At 45.2% G+C, this 21,462-nt stretch overlaps 1 protein-coding gene across 1 annotated transcript in view; it reads left to right on the top strand.

Moving 5' to 3' along the window:
* The window catches only part of SRI (sorcin), a 38,707-nt gene that overhangs the window by 7,425 nt on the left and 9,820 nt on the right, over positions 1-21,462 (top strand). The window contains exons 2-4 of the mRNA XM_082259458.1: positions 13,078-13,149; positions 16,662-16,731; positions 18,785-18,828. Of these exons, the coding sequence (XP_082115584.1) occupies positions 13,078-13,149; positions 16,662-16,731; positions 18,785-18,828 (186 nt within the window). The remainder of the gene's footprint in view (positions 1-13,077; positions 13,150-16,661; positions 16,732-18,784; positions 18,829-21,462) is intronic.

Raw genomic sequence — 21,462 nt, 5'->3', positions numbered from 1 at the left:
TTGGAAGATATCAGTTGGAATAGTGTGAGAATTGCTAGCTGTATAGTCCAGGTTATCTAGCAAACCGATAACTATGCGTGATCAATAGTTGGGAAGATTCATTGATCGCTGTTTATCCCCTGTTGTTCCTACTGATGTGAACATGTGTCTATGGCAGGGATTCCAAAACTACGCTGTTGCAGAACTACACATCCCATGAGGCATTTTAAATCTGACATTCACATACATGACTAGGCATGATGGGAATTGTAGTTCCTGAACAACTGGAGGGCCGTAATTTGGGAATCCCTGGTCTATGGGATAGTCATTCTAGATCATCGTCTTGGAAAAAGTCAACTAAAGCCCCGCACTCACGCGTCGAAAATTGGCAGGGGATTTTCGTCCAACGTCCGATCTCCTGATTTTCGGCTTGTTAGTATGATGCTTCCGACTATCGTGCAGTCAGTACAGATTTCGACAGGGAAAAATCTTATGAGCAAGATTGGGCATGCTCAGAGAAGAAAGAACACAAAGAAAGCAACCCAACACATGACATCACTTCTGAAGCAGATTTTTGTTGGGCGAGAAAATTCGTGTGCAGTCTAGAGCACATTCCAACCAACAAAACACAACTCTGGACAAAAGACGGACGATCGGTCGGCCGATAATCGTTGCGTGTGTTCGGGGCTTTAGTTGACCAAAGACACAACATCTCAGCTAAAGCCAGCCACAGATGGTTTGAATTCCGCTTAACCGCCCACGAGTTGACGCATGTATGGGCAGGCTGAATGTACCCAAGTTGATTGATCGATCAGCTTAAGTACAACCAGCCTGTCAGATTTTACATGTGAATATTACTAGCCGCTAGCAGTAATAACTGTTCTCCCAGCAGGGATGGCTTTTTTTTTTTCCTCCCCTCTGTGTCCTGTTGGGAGATTTTCTTCACATCCTGTCCCAAAGCCAAAACAGGAAGTGAGGGAATCCCCAGTTCTCACCATGGGAAGATTTCCCCTCTATTGTTCTGGTGACCATGCAAAATTTTTAAATTTGTTTTCACTCATGGTGATAATGCTAATAGTCGTTTTATGAAACCATAATATGCTGCACATTATCGTAGAAGGCTCCTGGGGGCCTGAAAGTTTACTTCCACTTTGAGGCTTCGTTCACATGTAGGCGTTTTGGGGCGTTTTTCAGCTCTAAGAATCAGCTCAAAAAACGCCCAACAAGAAAAATCCTATTCATTTCAATGGCCCCTGTTCACATCTGAGTGTTCAGACGCCTTGAGCAAAACGCCCGACGCTCCAAAAAGTACATGAGCTTCTTTTTGGGCAGATTACAGGCTTTTTTTGTTGGATGTCAATGCCAGCCTCCAAACACCTCCAAAAAAAAACGCCTGTAAAATAGCAACTCCTAGATGTGAACGTAGCCTGAAGTGTGACATTGACTGACTCCTAGTGCTGACAATCTTTTGCAGCTCCGGGAATATCCGTCTGCTTCAGATTACATAGGGCACTCCAGTGACGACAACTCTTCCCATAGCAACCAATCAGTTGTTAGTTTCCAGCAACCTACATTCATCATATTACAATGGAGCGTGCAGCTTAAAGCGGAACTAAAAGTTAAGTTGTGACGCAGGCCGTCTTTATTGCAGAAGAGACGTGTAATGTCTACTCTGGAGTAACGTACACTTACATAGTCACAAGCCTCTGTGGGATTTACACTGGGCTGTGCATGCAGCACACTGCCAGTGTGATAGGATGACTGCACTCCCGCGGCAGCCAACCAAAAACATCAAACTTGTCACCAATAAGAGGTCAGTGAAAAGATGCTGGCAAGGGACCACGGGGGCGTTGGACCGTTAGAACAAATTCATGCCAAACATGTATAGATTTCTGTTCAAAAATGTTCTTTTAAGAACGTTTGTTCAATTTTCCAATCGTTTGTGGGGTCCAATCAACGATCGTTTTCGACCACAGTAAGGGGAAATTTCAAAGGAGCGCCCACCTAAACGCATGCAGTTGTGGCAATAATTACATGGCATGTCGTATTTAGCGGGCATCGGCATTACCGCCGCTGAACATGACCCAAACAAGTAAAAATGGCAACTACATGCAGCGCACATGGTGGTAGCATGGTGGGGCAGCATTTTTAGGGTTAAAACAGGCAGTGAGGTGGCAACATATCACCTCCTCACCACCTGTCAAACGCCCTCTGAAAAAGTGACCCACTGAGGGGCAGCAACAATAGCCACACGTGTGAACAAGGCCTTACTGCCCTGGTGCCCAACCCACAGCCCAGGGGCTGCATGAGGCCCTTAGGCAATCTTTATGCAGCCCTACAGACCGTAATCTGTGTTTCCCTATAGTCCTGATTTCTAGAAGTCTCATTTAATGTCTCCTGTCTGACAGTCTGATGCATGTTACCAGTTTCCAACAACTCCTTTATTGTGTTCAGTTTCCTGACCCCCGCCGCTGGTACGCTGCCAGCAGTCTCCTGACCCCCGCCGCTGGTACGCTGCCGGCAGTCTCCTGACCCGCCACTTGTACACTGCGGGCAGTCTCCTGACTCACCGCTGGTACGCTGCTGGCAGTCTCCTGACCCACCGCTGGTACGCTGCCGGCAGTCTCCTGACCCGTCACTTGTACGCTGCCGGCAGTCTCCTGGCCGCCGCTTGTACGCTGCCGGCAGTCTCCTGACCCGCCGCTTGTACGCTGCCGGCAGTCTCCTGACCCGTCGCTTGTACGCTGCCGGCAGTCTCCTGACCCGCCGCTTGTACGCTGCCGGCAGTCTCCTGACCCGCCGCTTGTACGCTGCCGGCAGTCTCCTGACCCGTCGCTTGTACGCTGCCGGCAGTCTCCTGACCCGTCGCTTGTACGCTGCCGGCAGTCTCCTGACCTGCCGCTTGTACGCTGCCGGCAGTCTCCTGACCTGCCGCTTGTACGCTGCCGGTAGTCTCCTGACCTGCCGCTTGTACGCTGCCGGTAGTCTCCTGACCTGCCGCTTGTACGCTGCCGGTAGTCTCCTGACCTGCCGCTTGTACGCTGCCGGTAGTCTCCTGACCCGCCACTTGTACGCTGCCGGCAGTCTCCTGGTCGCCGCTGGTACACTGCCGGTAGTCTCCTGACCCCCCCCCCCCCCCCCCTGGCTTGTATCTTGCATGTGGTCTTTGGGTGATACCCTGTCTGCTGTCTCTGAGACTGAATACTCAATTTAATGTGTGGCTACATTTAAAGCGGTTGTATACTGGGGGAAAAAAAAAAAAACCCCTGCAAGACAAAGGCATTATGAGGTAGTATGCATCGCATACTAGCTCATTATGAAATACTTACCTTTAAAACTAAGCCCAGACACAGACCCCCGGACACCGCTGTGGAGCTGACATGCGGTGGCTCCGGCGCTGTAAGTGGCCAGAGCCGCGATTACGTCACTCCCGCGCATGCGCTCGGGAGTCATTTTCCGGCAAGCGCCCGGCATGGAACTCTGAAGGTCGACCGGACCTTCAGAGCGCAGGCGCCGCTAGCGTCAGCGGCTGCATGCAGCACAAATATCTCCTAAACCGTGCAGGTTTAGGAGATATTAATTGTACCTATAGCTAAGCCTTATTATAGGCTTACCTGTAAATAAAAGTCACAAAAATCAGTATACTACCACTTTAAGGCTCCCCCTATATCAAGAAGCTTACCACCAATGCCTTACTACAAGATCCACTTTAATGAAATCTGATGGAGTGCTTTTGCATTGCGTTTTTAAATACCCCACACATGCTTTACAAAAATAGGCCATAAATAAACCCTTTTAGTGGCTTTGAATTGGTAATCCTTTTAGCACTCGCGGTGACCTGACACCACTGTGCTCCGTACTCTGTTGGTTGATGAGGTAACCACTTCCCGTCTGTGGTTGAGTAAAAACTTTGCCACATCCAAATTCTGATCCTGAAGCCTTGAGTAGCAGGGCATGCTAGAAATTCACACGAATTAAAGGCATAAACCACCTTTTGCAAAAATGCAATAAATGTATCTACATTGACAAAATAAAAAAAAAAGTGCACTTATTATTTTTACAATGGAGCCTGCAGAATATTGAAGTCGCGATTGGTGCATAACCGGCCCCAGGTCTGCACAGAGGAGGAAGTAAACAATGGATTACAAGTGTGGTGACATTGCTGCTCTTGTGCCTCATTGAGCTCATCAAGTCCCTATGCTGTGGAGGCAGATGAGATTTGTAGTCTTTCTGTGAATGGATCTGTGAATAGATGAGGCAGCTGTATGGATGGAGTCGCACACAGCCGCACTGAATTCAGAAGAACACAGGTGTGTGCTGGCACAACCAAGCCACGATTCAGGTTAGTAGGGGGTAGTTTGAGGGTTGGGGAAATGGGGAAATGTGACCTTGGGGATTATTTACTAAAGCTGGAGAGTACAAAATCTTGCACATTTTTTTTCCCATTCAAACCAATCAGCTTCCAGGTTTTATTGCGAAAGCTTAATTGAGCAAGCTGAGGTTAAAAGCTGATTGGCTACCATGCACAGCTTCCCCAGATTCTGGGTGCACCAGTTTTAGTAAATCTACCCCCGTGTGTCCTATTGCACCCTTTATATGAAACCTTGTCAGAGCGGTGGACTGAACTTCTTTAATATGATGTTTAGGCCTTATGGACACTGGGCGATTTTACAGCGGCTGTTTTTGGCGTCAGATGTTTTTTTTTTTCTGCAGCCAATAAACTCCCCAGCATGTTATCCTAGGTGTCCATGCACACAAAGGCTGTTATCAGCAATTTTCTGGCTGGGGAAACCCCCCCCCCCCCCCCCCCGAAAACTAGAGGGTTTTGAGTAGCGTTTTTCAGCTGTAAAAAAACGCTCTAACGTCAAATGCCAAAAAACGCTGCTAACTGGCGTTTGAAGTTTTTTATTTCATTGCTTATTTTAAGGCCAGGTTCCGTTTGGAGGTGTCGTTGATGGAACATAGCCTGGGTTCACACTGGTGCGTGCTGAATACCACATGTGATTTGCACCAAAAACGCACCGCATTCCTGTGCACATCACATGTGATGTCCGCGCAATGTGATTTGAGCCATATATATTGTATGGCTCAAATTGCATCACATTTGCACCAAAATGTTGTAGGACCCTTTTTTTTTTTTTTCCCGTATCTAAATTTTATCGCATGGGTGTGAACACCCATGCAATACAATTCTGGCAAGCATTGCATTGTGGGAAAGTCGGAGTTACTAAAATTGCAGAGGGGTGATTTTTAGCTAAAGCCAAAAAACGCTGAAAAACGCCAATGCAAAAAAAGCTATAAAAAAGCTGAAAAACTCACTACAAAGCTACTGGCGTTTTTATAATGTCCAGTGTGCATGAGGCCTAAAAGCCACCCTGCGTCCTGTTTTGATCCCCAAAAGAACAGCTCCCACGTAAAAAAAAAAAAAAGTAAATATCTGTTTTGCCGTGCCCACCTCTGCACAGTGGGCTCTTCCAAAAACCTTCACATCACTGCTGTGTTCGGTAGTGACATGAAGGTAGAGGGGGGAACCACTGAACCCTGCAGGGGGGGGGGGGCAGGAAATTGACACTCCTAGAAGCGATGACTTCAGAGGAAGCTTCATCTGGTTATTGATCTTTCAGGGCTCTTTCACAGCAGCCTGCACGCTATCACACAAGTATTCTGTGTCGGGGTGGTGTGATGCATTGTTACAAAACATTGCTTTTACTTTATTTATTTTTTTAACTTTTAGAAGTATGCCCCCTTCAATAAACATTCAACGCTTTTCATCCTACAGAACAGCATGTACACTCGTTCTGTGAAAATGGGGGGAGGATCAAATGTTACTAGGCTATTTTCTCTCTGGGTTGGTTGTTCTTGATGATTCATAAAGATGGCATGAATCAGGAAAATACCAAATAATGGCCACTAGATGAAGCTAATGATCATAGGAAATACTCATTTACTGCGATGGTCACCTGCATCTAGTGGGCGTCATGCAGTATTCCTGATTCACGCTATCCTTGTGAATGAAAAATAGCCTAATGACCTTTAATTTTGTTAGACATCTTTACTCAACGAATGTATATGCAGTTTTTTCGTAATACAAATGGCTCTGTGAATTTTTTTATATGCCACAAAGTAAAAAACTTCTGTGCACCGCAGTGCTAAGTGACCTGATGCAGGAACATGTGATGAGTAAAAAGGCAGGCGTGCATTGATGGCAAATGTAGTGCATGGTAAAACATGATTGTTGATCACACACATGAAAATGCACACTGAAAGACTATTTATGACCTTTTTTTTTTCAAACCACAAAAAAAACTCTTCTACTTTGAACGGCAGAGCTTATTAGCTCGCTAAATGCAACCCATTAATAATATGCACATTATCTGATTAAGGAACTGTGCAAACAAGTTGCAGTCTGTGCCAACCACGCCTTTAGGAGAACCTGGTAATTGCCCTGCTATCATGCTGATTGCTTTAGCTGCTAATAATCCAAGTCAAATTCTAAGGCCTCTTTCACACGGGCGTTCCGTATGTCCGTATATCACCCCATCCGTTTGCAATGAATGTCAATGGGATTGCGGATGTCAGCGGATGACCATCCGCTGACATCCCATTTGCGTCCGTTCAGTTCTGTTCCGTTTTTTGGAACGGAACAGAACCCTATTTTTCTTCCGTTTAAAAAAACGGAACAGATGCAAAATCGGATGTCAGCGGTGTCATCCGCTGACATCCGCAATCCCCATAGACATACATTATGTCCGTATATCATCCGCAAACGGATGGAATGATATGCGGACATATGGAGTGGATGACACAAATGTCATCCGTGTCCGTGAAAAAAAAAAGTGCCGGAGCGGATCGCAATACGGTCCGCTCCATGTGAAAGAGCCCTAAGGCCCCTTTCACACATATAGTCCGTTCAGTTCATCAGTTCAGTCACGTCAAAATGTATCAGTTTGTCATCTGTTTTTCTTACATCCACTACCAATGCGTCCGTTTTTCGTCCGAACCGTTTTTTTGACGGATGAAAAATAGGGTACTCATCCATTCCAAAAAACGGACATTGACGGAAGCTGATGAAAATGGATGTTAACGGATGATTATCCGTTTTTACATAGAGATGCATTGATGTCCGTTTTTCATCCGTCAAGGGATGGATGAAAAACAGACAAACGGGCCGTATGTGTGAAAGGGGCCTTACACTTTGCCCAATTTTTTTTTTTTTTTTGATTTGCTTTATGCTTTTTTAGATCTTCGATTTAAAATTGAAGGCTTACCCGGGCAGGTAACTGGCATTTTCAGAGAGGTCAGCAGTGGCAAGCCCCATGTTTTTCTCCTGGAAGGTGTGCTAAACAACAGACCGATGTAAAAGACACAAATTCAATGCAGTTCTGTCATTATTAATACATCATTAGATTAAAGCGGTAGTATACTCCGCTTTTTAACTTTTATCTACAGGTAAGCCTATAATAAGGCTTACCTGTAGGTAAAATTAATATCTCCTAAACCTGCACGGTTTAGGAGATATTCGTCCTGCATGCAGCCGCTGACACCAGCTGCCTGCACACCTGATTGGTTCCGCTGTGCCGCTACTCACGGCGTGATTGGCTTCCTGAATGTGCCATTGAAAAAACTAGGGAGGAGGAGAGTAAGACTCACTGAATGTGTGGGGCGGGCTGCAGTGCACGAGTGAGTAATGTATGTATGCGGCTGTGCTCCTTTCCAGACTCCTACTACCACCACTGAGAGACTGTCTGTCACTGTATAATCTGATCGAGTCCACACTGACACTGACTGACTGTCACTGAGTAATTGATGTTACCATATTAACCCTGACCTGCCCAGTGCCCTGTATCTGCAATTAAAATTTACAAGGCTGCCTGCATGCTTCCTGATTTCCATTCCCAGCATCCTTCCCAATCCCTACAGTGTCACTAACATTAACCCTATGGTACAAGGCTGCAGTGTGCACTGAATCCAATTCCCTACAGTAACATTTAGGGAGAGAGAGACATGAGAGGACAAGAGAGAGAGAGAGAGTGAGAGGACAAGAGAGAGAGAGAGACACGAGAGGACAAGAGAGAGGACAAAAAATTGGCAAAATAAATGGAAAAAATGCGAAACACCGCGTTCGGTATTCGGCCTTCGGCCAAGAATTTCATTTCGGTGCATCCCTAAAATAGATACATTTTTTTCCTGCACTGATGACTCCGCACTGACAGGCACTGATGGGGTGGCACTGATGGGGTGGCACTGATATGCAGCACTGATAGGTAGCACTGATATGCAGCATTGGTGGGCACTGATAGGCGGCACTGATAGGTGGCACTGATCAGCACTGATGGGCGGCACTGATCGGCAATGATGGGGGGCACTGATCGGCAATGATGGGGGGCACTGATCGGCAATGATGGGGGGCACTGATAGGCAGCATTGGTGGGCACTGATAGGCGGCACTGATAGGTGGCACTGATGGGCGGCACTGATCGGCAATGATGGGGGGCACTGATAGGTGGCACTGATCAGCACTGATGGGCGGTACTGATCGGCAATGATGGGGGGCACTGATTGGCAATGATGGGGGGCACTGATGGGCACTGATATGCAGCATTGGTGGGCACTGATAGGCGGCACTGATCAGCACTGATGGGTGGCACTGATCGGCAATGATGCGGGGCACTGATAGGCAGCACTGGTGGGCAATAATGGGCACTGGTGGGTGGCACTGATAGATGGCAATAACGGGCACTGGTGGGCAGCACTGATATATGGCATTGGTAGGCAGCACTGATAGGAAGGGCACCACTGGCAGGCTCTCTGAGCCCTGTTTGCCATCCCTGGTAGCCATGGTGGGCATCCCTGGTGGCTCTAGTGGCACTGCACCCCCCCCCCCCCAGGGCTGCACTGGTAATCAATGTTCTGATTACCAGCACAGACCCCCCCTGTGATCAGTGGTATCGATCCTCTCCTTCTCCTCACTGACAGGATCTGTCAGGAGGAGAAGAGATCGAAGCCATTACAACGGCTGTATTTACATTGCATGACAGCTGTGATTGGACACAGCCGTCATGTGATCAGGAGGGCCAATCACAGGGCCCTCCTGCCTCATCTTGTTGCTCTGTGTCCGAGGGACACAGGCACATCGAGATCGCACCGCTGCGCGTGCCCGCGGCGGCGCAATCTCTCTCCTTCTGAAGGACGTTCCGGAACGTCCGATCAGAAGGACGAGACTCCCACCCGGCCATATATGTACAATGGCCCGGGTGGGAGGTGGTTAAAGTAGATCCACTGTGAGAGAAGTATAGTAAGTGCTTGTTGTCTGGCCTTAGTGCATTCCGGGTCATTTTACTAAAGCCCCGTACACACGCACCGATTGTTGGTCGTAAATTTTCGGCCAACGTCCAATCGGCCGATTGTCGGCTTGTTAGTATGATGCTTCCGACAACCGACTGCGACTTTTCGGCCGAACAAAATCTGGTGTGCGGGCTATAAAATTTTTGTTGGCCGTCAACAGAACGGCCGATTTTCCGTCAGTCAGTACAGATTTCGGCAGACAAAAATAAGATGAGCAAGACTGGGCATGCTCAGAGAAGAAAAACACACGAAAAGTAAACCAGAACATGACATCACTTCAGAAGTTGGTTGTTGTTGGCCGAGAAAATTTGTGTGCAGTCTAGAGCCCATTTCAACCAACACAACAACACTGGACAAAAGACGGCCCATCGGTCGGCCAACAATCCTTGCGTGTGTACGAGGATTTCGTGTAAATATGAAAAGCTAGTTGGATGCCATTATTTGGGTGACTAGGGCTAGCATGACAGCCAGGCAGCTAGCATTTTCATGCGGCGAGCAATGGTAGGTTTTCTTTAATGGAGAGTCACTGGGAACCGCGCTGTGTCTGGGCTCTGAAATGCTGTCAGTAACGGGTGCATATTTCTTCCCAGAGATATTTTTCTAAGGTTGTGGATTGCTGGGTGTGACTTTTATATCAGACCAGAATCTGCTCTCCTATGGCTATGGAGTTGGATGAGCAGCGCGGTGGGTGGGAATACTGATGTCACGGTTTTATGATGTTTATACATCCATATAACAGTGACTAGGTAATTGCTGAGCCTTTCTCATGCTTGGACTTTGCATTAGGGTAGGGTAGTAGTTTTATGGCCGGTTAATATTCTATTCAGCTCAGACTGGTTGGTAAAGGACCTTGTATTGTCCTCAGCTCTGCAGCTTGCAATCCCTATGAAGTCAGGAATGTTGGGACCACCCTGACTGTTACCTTCTTCTCCCACATTTCTCTGATGGCTTATCCATCACTCCATCCTGGACATAATCTTCTCTTTTCTGTGGGGAAAATCCATAGCAGTGCAAATGGAGGATTTCTTACACACCAAATTAAATTTCATATTAGATTAGAATCCTTTGGGGATATTTAGTAGTTTTATCCACAAAATGGTTCAGAAGGAAGATTTGCAGTGGGGACCTGGATGGGAGTCTACAGGTATATAGGTTACAAGTAGGTCCTTGCCCTGGACTGTGGCCATCACTGAGGGCCCTCTGGTGGCTACAGAGGGAGTAGGCTTCCAACTTGCACCATTGAGTTTAAAGAGACCCGGTCACCAGGGTACAAAATTGCAGGTAAAAATACAAAAAAAGAAGTTTCAATGATTGCTTGCAGCATTTTTTTCCTTTCCATAAATGCGTTTTTATTTACCTGCGATTTGCCTTTTGAGCTTTCTAGAAAAATGTGACTACTCCTGGAAGAGAATTTCAACAACCCCCCCCCCCCCCCCCCCCCTTGTCCTCTCCTCTTCTGGGACTCTGTGCTGGCCCAGCATCTTGGCTCCTCCTCTCACCTCTGTACATTGCCTTTAATGTAACTGCTGGGGGAGGAGCTAAGGGAAATATTCTAGAGTGCCAATTAAATGACAGCTTTGAGTCTGCTGGGGCTGCTGACATTGAGCCCAAGATGGCCGCACCCAGCAGCAGTCTCGGCTTTTGGATAGTCACACGAGGGAGGGAAGCTTTTACTGGTAAAAAACATGAATAGAATACATTAAATGCACAAACAATCTAACGCAGGGGTCTTCAAACTACGGCCCTCCAGTTGTTCAGTAACTACAATTCCCATCATGCCTAGTCATGTCTGTGAAGGTCAGAGTTTTACAATGCCTTATGGGACGTGTAGTTCCGCAACAGCTGGAGGGCCGTAGTTTGAGGATCCCTGATCTAATGGGACAAATTATGTAAAAAAATGAGTCTGTGACAGGGTATCTTTACATTTTTACCTGTCCCAGATGGGTGTCTATGCTGTGACTTGTAGTGTAGGATCCCATGAAAGAGGACCAGCTTTCACCTTTCATCCACTTAGTGCTTAGCAATCATTGTCTAATATACAGTATGCATTCTGTTTCTGAATAAATAGGAGGGGGGAGGGGGTGATGGGGGTAGGGGAGACAAAGAATGTAATGGGTCGTGTCATTCGCCAACTGTCGCTTGGACAAACAAACTGACATGCCTCTCCTACATGACCAAATTCTTTAACCCCCTGGTAACCCACTCCATGGCTGCGGGGGGGGGGGGGGGGGGGTTTGATGGCTGATGAATGCCTCTGCTACCTGAGAGAGAAAAAAAGAATGAAATTCCACTCAGCGTCAGGCTGGGGGTGTTAAAGTTTTTCATTCTAGCTGAACAAGACTCGCTATACTGAACTGGGGTGGGGCGCTCTTCATGGTATGAGAATAACCTTTCCTACGTCTATTGTCTGCAGACCTGCCGGCGACATTCTATACCTACTCATTGTTCAGCACTATACAGTTATAGGTGATGCCACTCCCATTTACCCTGGTGTGTGTGTATGTGTATATATATATATATATATATATATATATATATATATATATATATATATATATATATATATATATATATATATATATATATAATATACAGTATATTCAAAAAAATTAAAGGAACACTTTGAAAACACATCAGATCTCAATGGGGGAAATATCTCATGCTGGATACCTATACTAGAGATTGACCGATTATCCGCAAAGCTGATATATCGAGGGGCGATCTGCACTTTCCCCGATATATCGGAATCGGCCACCAAGGTGGCCGCTATTACTGATATTTCAGAAAGTGCTTGTACCGGAGTGATGCCTGCAGCTAGAGGGATCACCCCGGTACCGGCGTCCATAGCCGATGGTCGGCTGTCTTGTAATGACAATCGATGTGGCTGAGAAGCCGCTCGGCTGTCATTACAAGGAGCGGGAGGGGACCTCTCCGCGGCTCTTCCGGGTCTCCCGTCCCACCAGGAGACCCGGGCAACCAGCCTGCGCGGCTGCCAAAGACCCGATCAAAGCCGCATTCGGCTCTGATCGGGTCTCCATGCAAATACCCAGAAGTGATGTCATGGCATCACTTCCGGGAACTCAGCGCCAGATTAAAAAGAATGACAGCATTCAAAACAGCCAAACTTGGCGTTTTGAATGCTTTTAAGTGCAGAGGAGGGGTTTGGGGTCTTTTAGACCTCCAGATCCCTCCACAAGAGTACCTGCCAAATAAAAATGTACGAAAATATTGGCCGATGTCAATACGTGATGACCAAAATATCAGTATCGGCAATGAAAAAACGATATTGGTCGATTCCCTAAGCTATACTGATATGGACTGGGTAATGTTAGGAACGAAAGGATTCCACATCACTTAATGGAAATGAAAGTGATAAACCTACAGAGAGATGAATTCAAAGACACCCCGAAAATTATTTTTCTTCTTTCTTCTTCTTCCCCTTGCAATTGGCTGCTGGGGCAGTAATGCATTATAGGAGGTCAGGGGAATCTTGTGCTTCCCATACACATAAATACCACAACTTTCACTTGGGCTGCAGAAAAAGATCAGTGCAGTGTGCAGAGATGGGAGTTAAGTGACTCCGGGTGCCTCCTAAATTCAATTTGAATACAACATGGCGGTTACTGAGGATCGGTGTTAGAAAATTTACCATTTTTACTTGCATGTATATAAAAATTGTGGAAAGTGCAAATCTTGATTTTTGAGCCAGACAATAATATATATATAATAATTTCTCTTTTCTTTTTTATCCAGTTTGCACCAGCTCCTGGTGGATACCCACAACAAGATCCTATGTATGGCTACTTTCTACAAGTTGCAGGCCAGGTGAGTTTATTATTCCACCATCCCAGGGATGTGACTTTCCCAATATCCTAGGAAATGTATCCTTCTACCTGAAGAGTGGTGTAGTCAGATGGCTCGGGCTGCTGGGTCTATTTATGGTATGTTGGCAGAATTTGTGGCCATATTTTGACAAAATATATAAGATAACCTAGCAACATCTTTCTACATGGATTTAGTTATAAATTCTTTTTATTCTGATAATGTATGTGCTTTAGCCCCGGTTCACACTTGTGCGTGTGCGGGGTTCGCATGTAATGTCGGAGCGCACTGCTCCGACATTACATGCGATCAGCTGTGCGGTGCGAGTTTAGCCATACAAACTGTATGGCTAAATTCGCATCGCTCCCGCACCAAACACGCACAGGAGGCATTTTTGCAGCCGCATCAGGATCGGATCGCACAGCGGTTCACACTTGTGCGATCCGATCCTGTGCGAACTGCACGATCGCACTGCGATATGCGCTCAAACTGGGGGTGTCGTTAAGATTACATTGACACCCCCAGCATATCGCATATGGCAGTGTGAACTGCCGGGGGTGCGTGTGCGATGCAGGAACAGGCTGCGAGTTCGCAGCCTTCCCGCATCGCATCAGTGTGAACCGGACCTTAAAGCAGTATTCAACCCAGAAGCAAATATTTATTATTTTGGAGCTTAACAATTCTTAGATGTGATGGCTGCATTAGCTTTCTTTTTAGGGTTTCCTTCTTCTATTTTCATCCGGTGATCCAGCCAGTAAGTTTATTGTTTGTTTTTCAAAAGCACAAGCCCTCAAGGGAATATATAAGTTTACATGGATGAGACAAACCATTTAACACGGCTCCATTTATACCCAAGCATATCTTTTTCAGGCCTTTTTTGGGGGGGGGGGGGGGGGGGGGGGCTTTTTCAGGCCTTTTTTGGGGCTTTATTTGTTTTTGTTTTTTTGCAGGTGTTTGGAGGCAGGCATTGACATCTGACAAAAATGCTTGTAATCTGCCAAAAAAGAAGCTCATGTACTTTTTTTGAGCTTAAGGCGTTTTGCTTCAGGCAACCAAACGCTCATATGTGAACAAGGGCCATTGAAATGAATGGGATTTTGCTTGTTGGGTGTTTTGAGACTGCAGAGATAAGCGTTGTACGAGCTGAAAAATGCTCAGGTGTGAACAGGGCCCTATGATTAGCTCTTATTTATTATTGTAAAACCTGTATCCCAAAAGGAAAAAAAGAATTTGCTGTATCTGATTATTAAGTATGTGTGTGTGTGTGCGAATGTGCCAGAGTTTGGCTTCAATTTGCTCGTGTATCTAAATCTGCTAGCACATGTAACACTCGGCCCTCCAGACATACAATGCTGCTGTGCCTCCTATCTCATTCCTCCAGAGTGGAGGCACTCTAATACAGGTGGTGTGTTTACTGGCCAGATCACCAGGGGGAAAAAAGCCAAAAAAAGAAAGCTATGCAGCAATCACATGTAATGATTGACAAGCTGCAATATATTACATTTTTTGCTTTTGGGTTTGATACTGCTTTAAACACAACTGCAGCTGGATGGCGGGCATTATAAAGTGTCAGATGATTTCTGTACTGTGATAAGTCTGCCTTTTCAGAAAGCAAAACATTCTGGGATAGAAAAAGGTAGACCTTCTTATGCATCCCACAAGGCAGTGATCAGTGAGTGATGTGAGGGGCAGTGGGAGTTGTACCCAAGGCCAGATTTACACTTGCCAACTATACATCCATCTACCAGATCATTACACCTACAACCACAGATTTCACCCTGCTCTGCAGTGCGGTTCTCAGTGTATGGACCCAGGGTGGGTGAACGGAGAGTATACTGCATTCCATCACACCCACAAAAACACAAACCAGAAGAGTATTGAAGACCCAGCTAAATCCTATACTGGTTGGCTGTCTAGGACTTATTTAAATGAATCCATTACTGCCCGTCAAAAACATGCATTGGGTGCAGTTTGTCTCCACTGGCAGTCCTAGTGCTCTAGGCTAGGGGTCCCCGGGCCGTGGACCGGTACTGGTATGTCGCCTGTTGATGGCCGGGCTGTGCAGCAGGAGGTGAGTGGCAACCACCGACCATGATCAGACAGGACCATCCCAGACTACGATTGCCACTCACCGCCTGCTGTGCGGCTGTGTCACTGAGCCCGTGTGTCTTCTCCCGGGTCTCCACTTGTTAACTTTGACTCACTTTGGTTTTGACAGCTCCCTCGTTGCGTCCAGATCTGCAGCTCCTCCCACCCCCGGAAGAGGGGGGGGGACCCAGGCGAATACACATGGGTGAATCTGCCTCTACCCTGCCACATGTAGGACTCTAGAGGGGAGGCGGACACTGGAATACGGCAGTGAGAGAGGAAAGGGGGTAGGGAAGCATGGCCTTAAGGGGCACTGTGATGCGGGAGGGGGGGGGGAGCGCATTGCTTTATAAAGGGAACTGCATTGTAAAGGGACACTGCAATCATTACAGTGTCCCTTTTTTACTGTGCAGTCCCCATTACATCATGGTGCCCCCTTTTTACTGTGCAGTCCCCGTTACATTAGTAATGTAAAGGGGGGGGGGCTGTGATTTGAAAAAGAATGAAGGACACTGCTACTGCTTTAAGGGGGGAACCTAAGATGCAAAGGAGGGCTGTAGGGGGGGGGGGTGGTGTGAAGGGGGGGTAAAGACAGTCGCCTATCCAAAGCCCCCCCCCCACCAGTCCCCGGAAACATTGGCTGACACGACAGTGGTCCCTGGTACCAAAAAGGTTGGGGGACTCTGCTCTAGGATATTGCCTTTATTGGCTGTAGGGTGTCAATAGGGTGTACCTATGCAAATACCAGACGTCTATATTTGCAACTCTGGGGTGATCTGGGAGAAGGGGGGGGGGGGCTCTTAAAGTGTGGTGGTACCTGCTATCTGCATGCAACCTTACTTTATATTTATAATTCTACATGGTAAGTTTGCAGATGTGACATGGTGCAAAATGTGAACGTAGCCTTTACTACGCCTAAACTGTATGCAAACACTAACAATGAGTTTATTTTATTTGCTCCATTTTTCATCTGTTAAATATGTCTAAAGTGTATACAAAATAAGTAAATGGATCCTGTTAGAAATCCAGTGCTGCTCTGTGCACTCTGTAATATTATCTCAAGCAGTGCTTTCCAGGTTACATCTAAGCTACGGAACACTTCCCCTCCCATTATGGAGGGGGGGGGTGTATGTAGTCCTTACACACTTCCTATCCTAGAGTGACAACCTCTTCTTTACAGCTAGTGAGTGTTGTCACCCTAGGGCAGGGAGTGACCCTTTCAGGATTACCAGGTGGAAAAAGAAAACTAACGCAGCCACCACAAGTAATGGTATGCTACAATAAAAAAATGTTTGTTCTTGGAATTGGATAATGTTATAAAAGTAAACTCAGAGGTCTGACTTTAGGACAGGCATCTTTTACTTAATCGATTTCTCTTGCCTTAAGTTATATTGCAAAATGTTGATGTGCCAATTGTTCTCTTGCAGGATGGACAGATAGATGCTGAAGAGCTGCAGAGGTGTCTCACACAATATGGCATGTCTGGAACATACAAACGTAAGAGAGGTTTTTATTCTGCATGGTGATACCTGGCAGGTGTGCATTTCACTACAAATGAACACCCACTAATGCAAATTGCAGTTTCCCATAGCAGATAATCAGAACTCGCTCCTCCTACATGAATATGCACAGCACCTGTGCAATGAGGTGAAGCGCAATCTGTCCCGGAGCTCCATTTATAGGAAGGAAACTATAATGTATGGCCACATGTATCTAAATTGGGCTGAATTCAGGAGAATCTGTAAATATTCGAGCTGGGACTGCACTAATCATTGCCTTGACTTTATTATGTTTACATAGCCATGGCTCAGAAATTGATTTGTCATCTGGAGCACAATGTAGATATTGGCAACAAATACTTAATGTATCTATTCAAACATATAGTTGCTTTGTTGCCAATGTCTGGTTTCAACAAATTGGTAGCATCCTGTACCGTCCGAGGCAGACTTATCATTTTCACTGCTTGACATGGGTGTCCCAACCTCATCATATGTCTGATGAAGGGTTCTGTGCGGCCTTGAAATGTTCCACTTGCCCAAATTGTGATGTGATCGCATCAATAAATTATTAGACTATATGTTATGGATTCATGGTGTGCTGATTATATATGCTCTTTCCCGTTCCCCCTTCCCCCCCCCCCCCCCCCAAGCGTACAATGCATTAAATATGACACCATCCATTACACCCTGCTGCTCCTCCTCACTTTTTCACTAACTCATTTCATCCTGGGAGGGGCTTAATCAGAGACTTAGCAGGGGGTGGATTTATTTCTATGCACATATGACCCACAATTCCTATAATTAAAGAGACCTGGCATAATATATCTTTTACTATCCCTAATCAATAATAAAGTGGCAATCGCTATGTGCATCAGTCCTAGAGAACCTGCACACAAGAGTGTTCTTGCACAGCTGTAGTTTCATATAGAAGCATGCATGTTAGGGGTGGCTACAGGTTGACCCCCAAAAGCCATCAGGGCCACCCCCATAAACATAAGTGTACGTTGCCAGATCTTCATGCTCTTTTCCTGCAGAATAGATGGTCCTGAGAAGGAAAACCTTCAGCAGCAAGCAAAACATGTAAATGTAGCTAAAAGTCTAGTTTAACCTGGTAATTACGCTGGACTGGTTGGGAGATTCGGTAGATTTCCACATACTAGCAATAGTAAGTCTTGCAGCTATTAGAATGTGTGCTACTATAGTTCTATAACATATTGGGTATAAATCTAGGTCTATTCCCAATAGTGCCATCGCAGGTGTCAGTTCTGTCAGGTTACCCGTTATTTCGGCTATAAGTGAGGAAATAGATTGCCAAAAACGTATTAAATTCTTGCAGGCCCAAAGAAGATTGTGGTGAAGATTTCCTGTTACTTCATTACATCTCCAGCACATTGGGGAGGCAGAAGGAAATATTTTCGATAATCTATATGGTGTCAAGTACCATCTGTTTAGAATTTTTTGTGAATTATCCCAATGCTCAATGCATGAGGATGCTTTATTGTTAATCAATAAGGCTTTTTGCCATTGTTCCCACATAAAATTTTGTGAGAGATCCTCTTCCCATTTAGTCATATTAGGATTTTTTATTATTGGAAAAGGAAAGTAGATTAAATAATAGTTTTATTCCTAATAGTTCCCATTAGGGGTAGGCAGATTAGGTATGCTGTGTTTTTTATTTAATTATTTTTATATATTTATTTTAATTTGTTTTTTCTCATTTAACTGTTACCTTGTACTCCTGTAATTTTCATAAATTTCTTCATTTTCCTAACTGTTGTATGTACCACGCAATGAGTCAGAAGTAACAAATAATTGTAAATGTTATTGTTGAAATTGTTAAATTAAAATTCCAATAAAAATTTAAAAGGAAAAAAAAAGTCTAGTTTAACAACTCATGGATTTAATAACAAATTTTAAGGGGGTTTGATTCACCAAACTGCACTGTGCATAGTTTCTGCCACTGTGGCTCTAGAGTGCATCCTGATATCCAAATTCCTATTACTGACTTGTTTTCATTATGTGTATTATTGTATATCTTTCTGTCTTTACAGCCTTTAACCTGGAAACCTGTAGACTGATGATTTCCATGCTGGATGTATCCTTCTTGTTATCGAATTATTAGCTTGTTCCTCTCTTATGCTAGATTTAATTTACTTAAAGGAGAAGTACAGCCAACTCGTATGGCTGTACTTCTCCTGTGAATCACATGAGTGCAGCAGGTTCTGCACTACTGTGACCCTTTTTTTTTTTAGCTGACGCCTGCTGTTGGCTGACATCACAGAGCCGGTCCAGGCTCAGGGCTCAGGCAAGATCGCAACCATATGGACGGGATCTGCCCACATGCTTGGACTGGCATCCAGCCCCGCCTCTGTTAGCCACTGAAAGCCCTAAGCCGGACGCTCCTGGCCCCTCCACAGCCCAGCGTTCCAGTGAGTGCAGTGGGGGGGGGGGGGGGCAGATCAGAGAGACGGTGACTGATAGTCATTACAGGGCTCTGAGAACCGAGTGATCGGCTGTGTTTGATCACTCAGTTGTCAGTTTTAGAGCCAGCAGGGGACAGATCTAGCATCAATCTGATGCTGCATCCAGCTAGGTAAGTATAATTCTACAAAAACCCTGTTTCTTTGTTTCCTTTCCTTTCTTTGTTTTCTTTACTTTCCTTTCTTTGTTTTCTTTAGGCTCCGTTCACATGTCAGCGTATGGATCTCGGGCAGAACCGCCGCGGTTCCGCCCGCGATCCGGAGATTATTGCAAATCGCGGGACGCCCGTTGATTTGCAATAGACCCCCAAACACTGAGCGATGTTGCCGCGATTTCCGCCTGCCGAATCGCGGTAACATCGCGCAAAAAAAAATCACGGGACGCATTACGCCCAAAAAAGTACAAGAGCTTCTTTGGAGCGTAATGCGTCCCGCGATTTTTTTTGCGCGATGTTCTTGCGATTCGGCAGGCGGAAATCGCGGCAACATCGCTCAGCGTTTGGGGGTCTATTGCAAATCAACTGGCAAATCGCGGGACGCCCGTGCGTTGCAATAATCTCCGGATCGCGGGCGGAACCGCGGCGGTTCTGCCCGAGATCCATACGCTGACATGTAAACGGAGCCTTACTTTCCTTTCTTTGTTTTCTTTACTTTCCTTTCTTTGTTTTCTTTACTTTCCTTTCTTTGTTTTCTTTTCTTTCCTTTCTTTGTTTTCTTTTCTTTCCTTTCCTTTGTTTTCTTTTCTTTCCTTTCCTTTCCTTTTGTTTTCCTTTCCTTTGTTTTCCTTTCCTTTCCTTGTTTTCTTTCCTTTCTTTGTTTTCTTTACTTTCCTTTCTTTGTTTTCTTTACTTTCCTTTCCTTTCCTTTCCTTTCCTTGTTTTCTTTTCTTTCCTTTCCTTTCTTCCCCCTATACCAAGAAATCCTACAGCACTCCAGATCAGATTCCTTCTGAGGTGTCGGGCTACCAGGTTTTGCAGTGGTGGGACAGAAGGGAGAAAAGTGTATTTAAAAAAGTCCCCTTTTTTTCTTTTTTTTATAATTGTTTGTTTTTGAATAGAATGCAGAAGGATTAGAGCCCCATGTCAAGGTTTTATTGTTGCCTGTATACCTGCTGGAGAGAATAATTCTTCTTCCTTCTTTCTTCTTTCTTCTTTCTTCTTTCTTCTTTCTTCTTTCTTCTTTCTTCTTTCTTCTTTCTTCTTTCTTCTTTCTTCTTTCTTCTTTCTTCTTTTTTCTTTTTTCTTTTTTCTTTTTTCTTTTTTCTTTTTTCTTTTTTCTTTTTTCTTTTTTCTTTTTTCTTTTTTCTTCTTTCTTCTTTCTTCTTTCTTTTTTCTTTTTTTTCTCGGTCTTCAGTACGAAATGGGTGAAGGGGGAAACCTGTTCTGGTGACAACAGTCTAAGAGGAGATTTCCCATTACTTTGTAGAGATAATTCCTGCTGTGCCTCTGGGACAGGAAGTAAAGAGAAATTTTGCTGAAAGAACACAGACAAAAAAAATGTATTCAAATAAAACCTTTTTAAGGCCCCTTTCACACATACGGTCCGTTTCTCCGTTTTTCATCCATCCGTTGACGGATGGAAAAACAGACATTAATGCATCTCTATGTCAAAACGGATGATCATCCGCTTCCGTCAATGTCCACTTTTTGGAATGGATGATTGCCCTATTTTTCATCCGTCAAAAAAACAGATCGGACGAAAAACAGATGTAAACGGACAAACGGTCAGTTTGTCATTCATTTTTTCATTGGTAGTAGATGTAAAAAAAAAACGGATACATTTTGACGTGACTGAACTGATGAACTGAAGACCGTATGTGTGAAAGGGGCCTTCGGGTCTTAACCATCCCCCTGCTCTATTAAAACACAGATGTATATTGTAAAGATGGGCCACTGCACACACATTTGGGGGTATTAGCCAAGGTGCAATCCATGAAATATAAATATGTAAAATATGCAGCAGGCAATAGTGCACTCAATGAGATTTACAGCAGGAGGAATTTTCCAATTAGTTTAATCAATGAAAGAATTTCGGCAGGTCACAACCGCCTTTCTCACCTGTCTTCAGAAAGGCGGACTGTGCCCCGCCGAGACTGACTAAACCACGTTAGAAAATTCCTCCTGCTAGAAGTCCTGTTGGGTGCACCTATTGCCTGCTGCATATGGGCACACTTGCCTGCGTTGGACTGGTGACAACTATGAAAACTAACATTAAAGGGTTGGGATTCACAAACACTAAAAGGACTTGTT

The sequence above is a fragment of the Pelophylax lessonae genome (assembly GCF_965119305.1).
Source record: "Pelophylax lessonae genome assembly, chromosome: 5".
In the NCBI taxonomy this organism is placed as follows: domain Eukaryota; kingdom Metazoa; phylum Chordata; class Amphibia; order Anura; family Ranidae; genus Pelophylax; species Pelophylax lessonae.
Note: the sequence above shows the minus strand (reverse complement) of the source record. Positions and strands in the feature narration are given on the sequence as shown.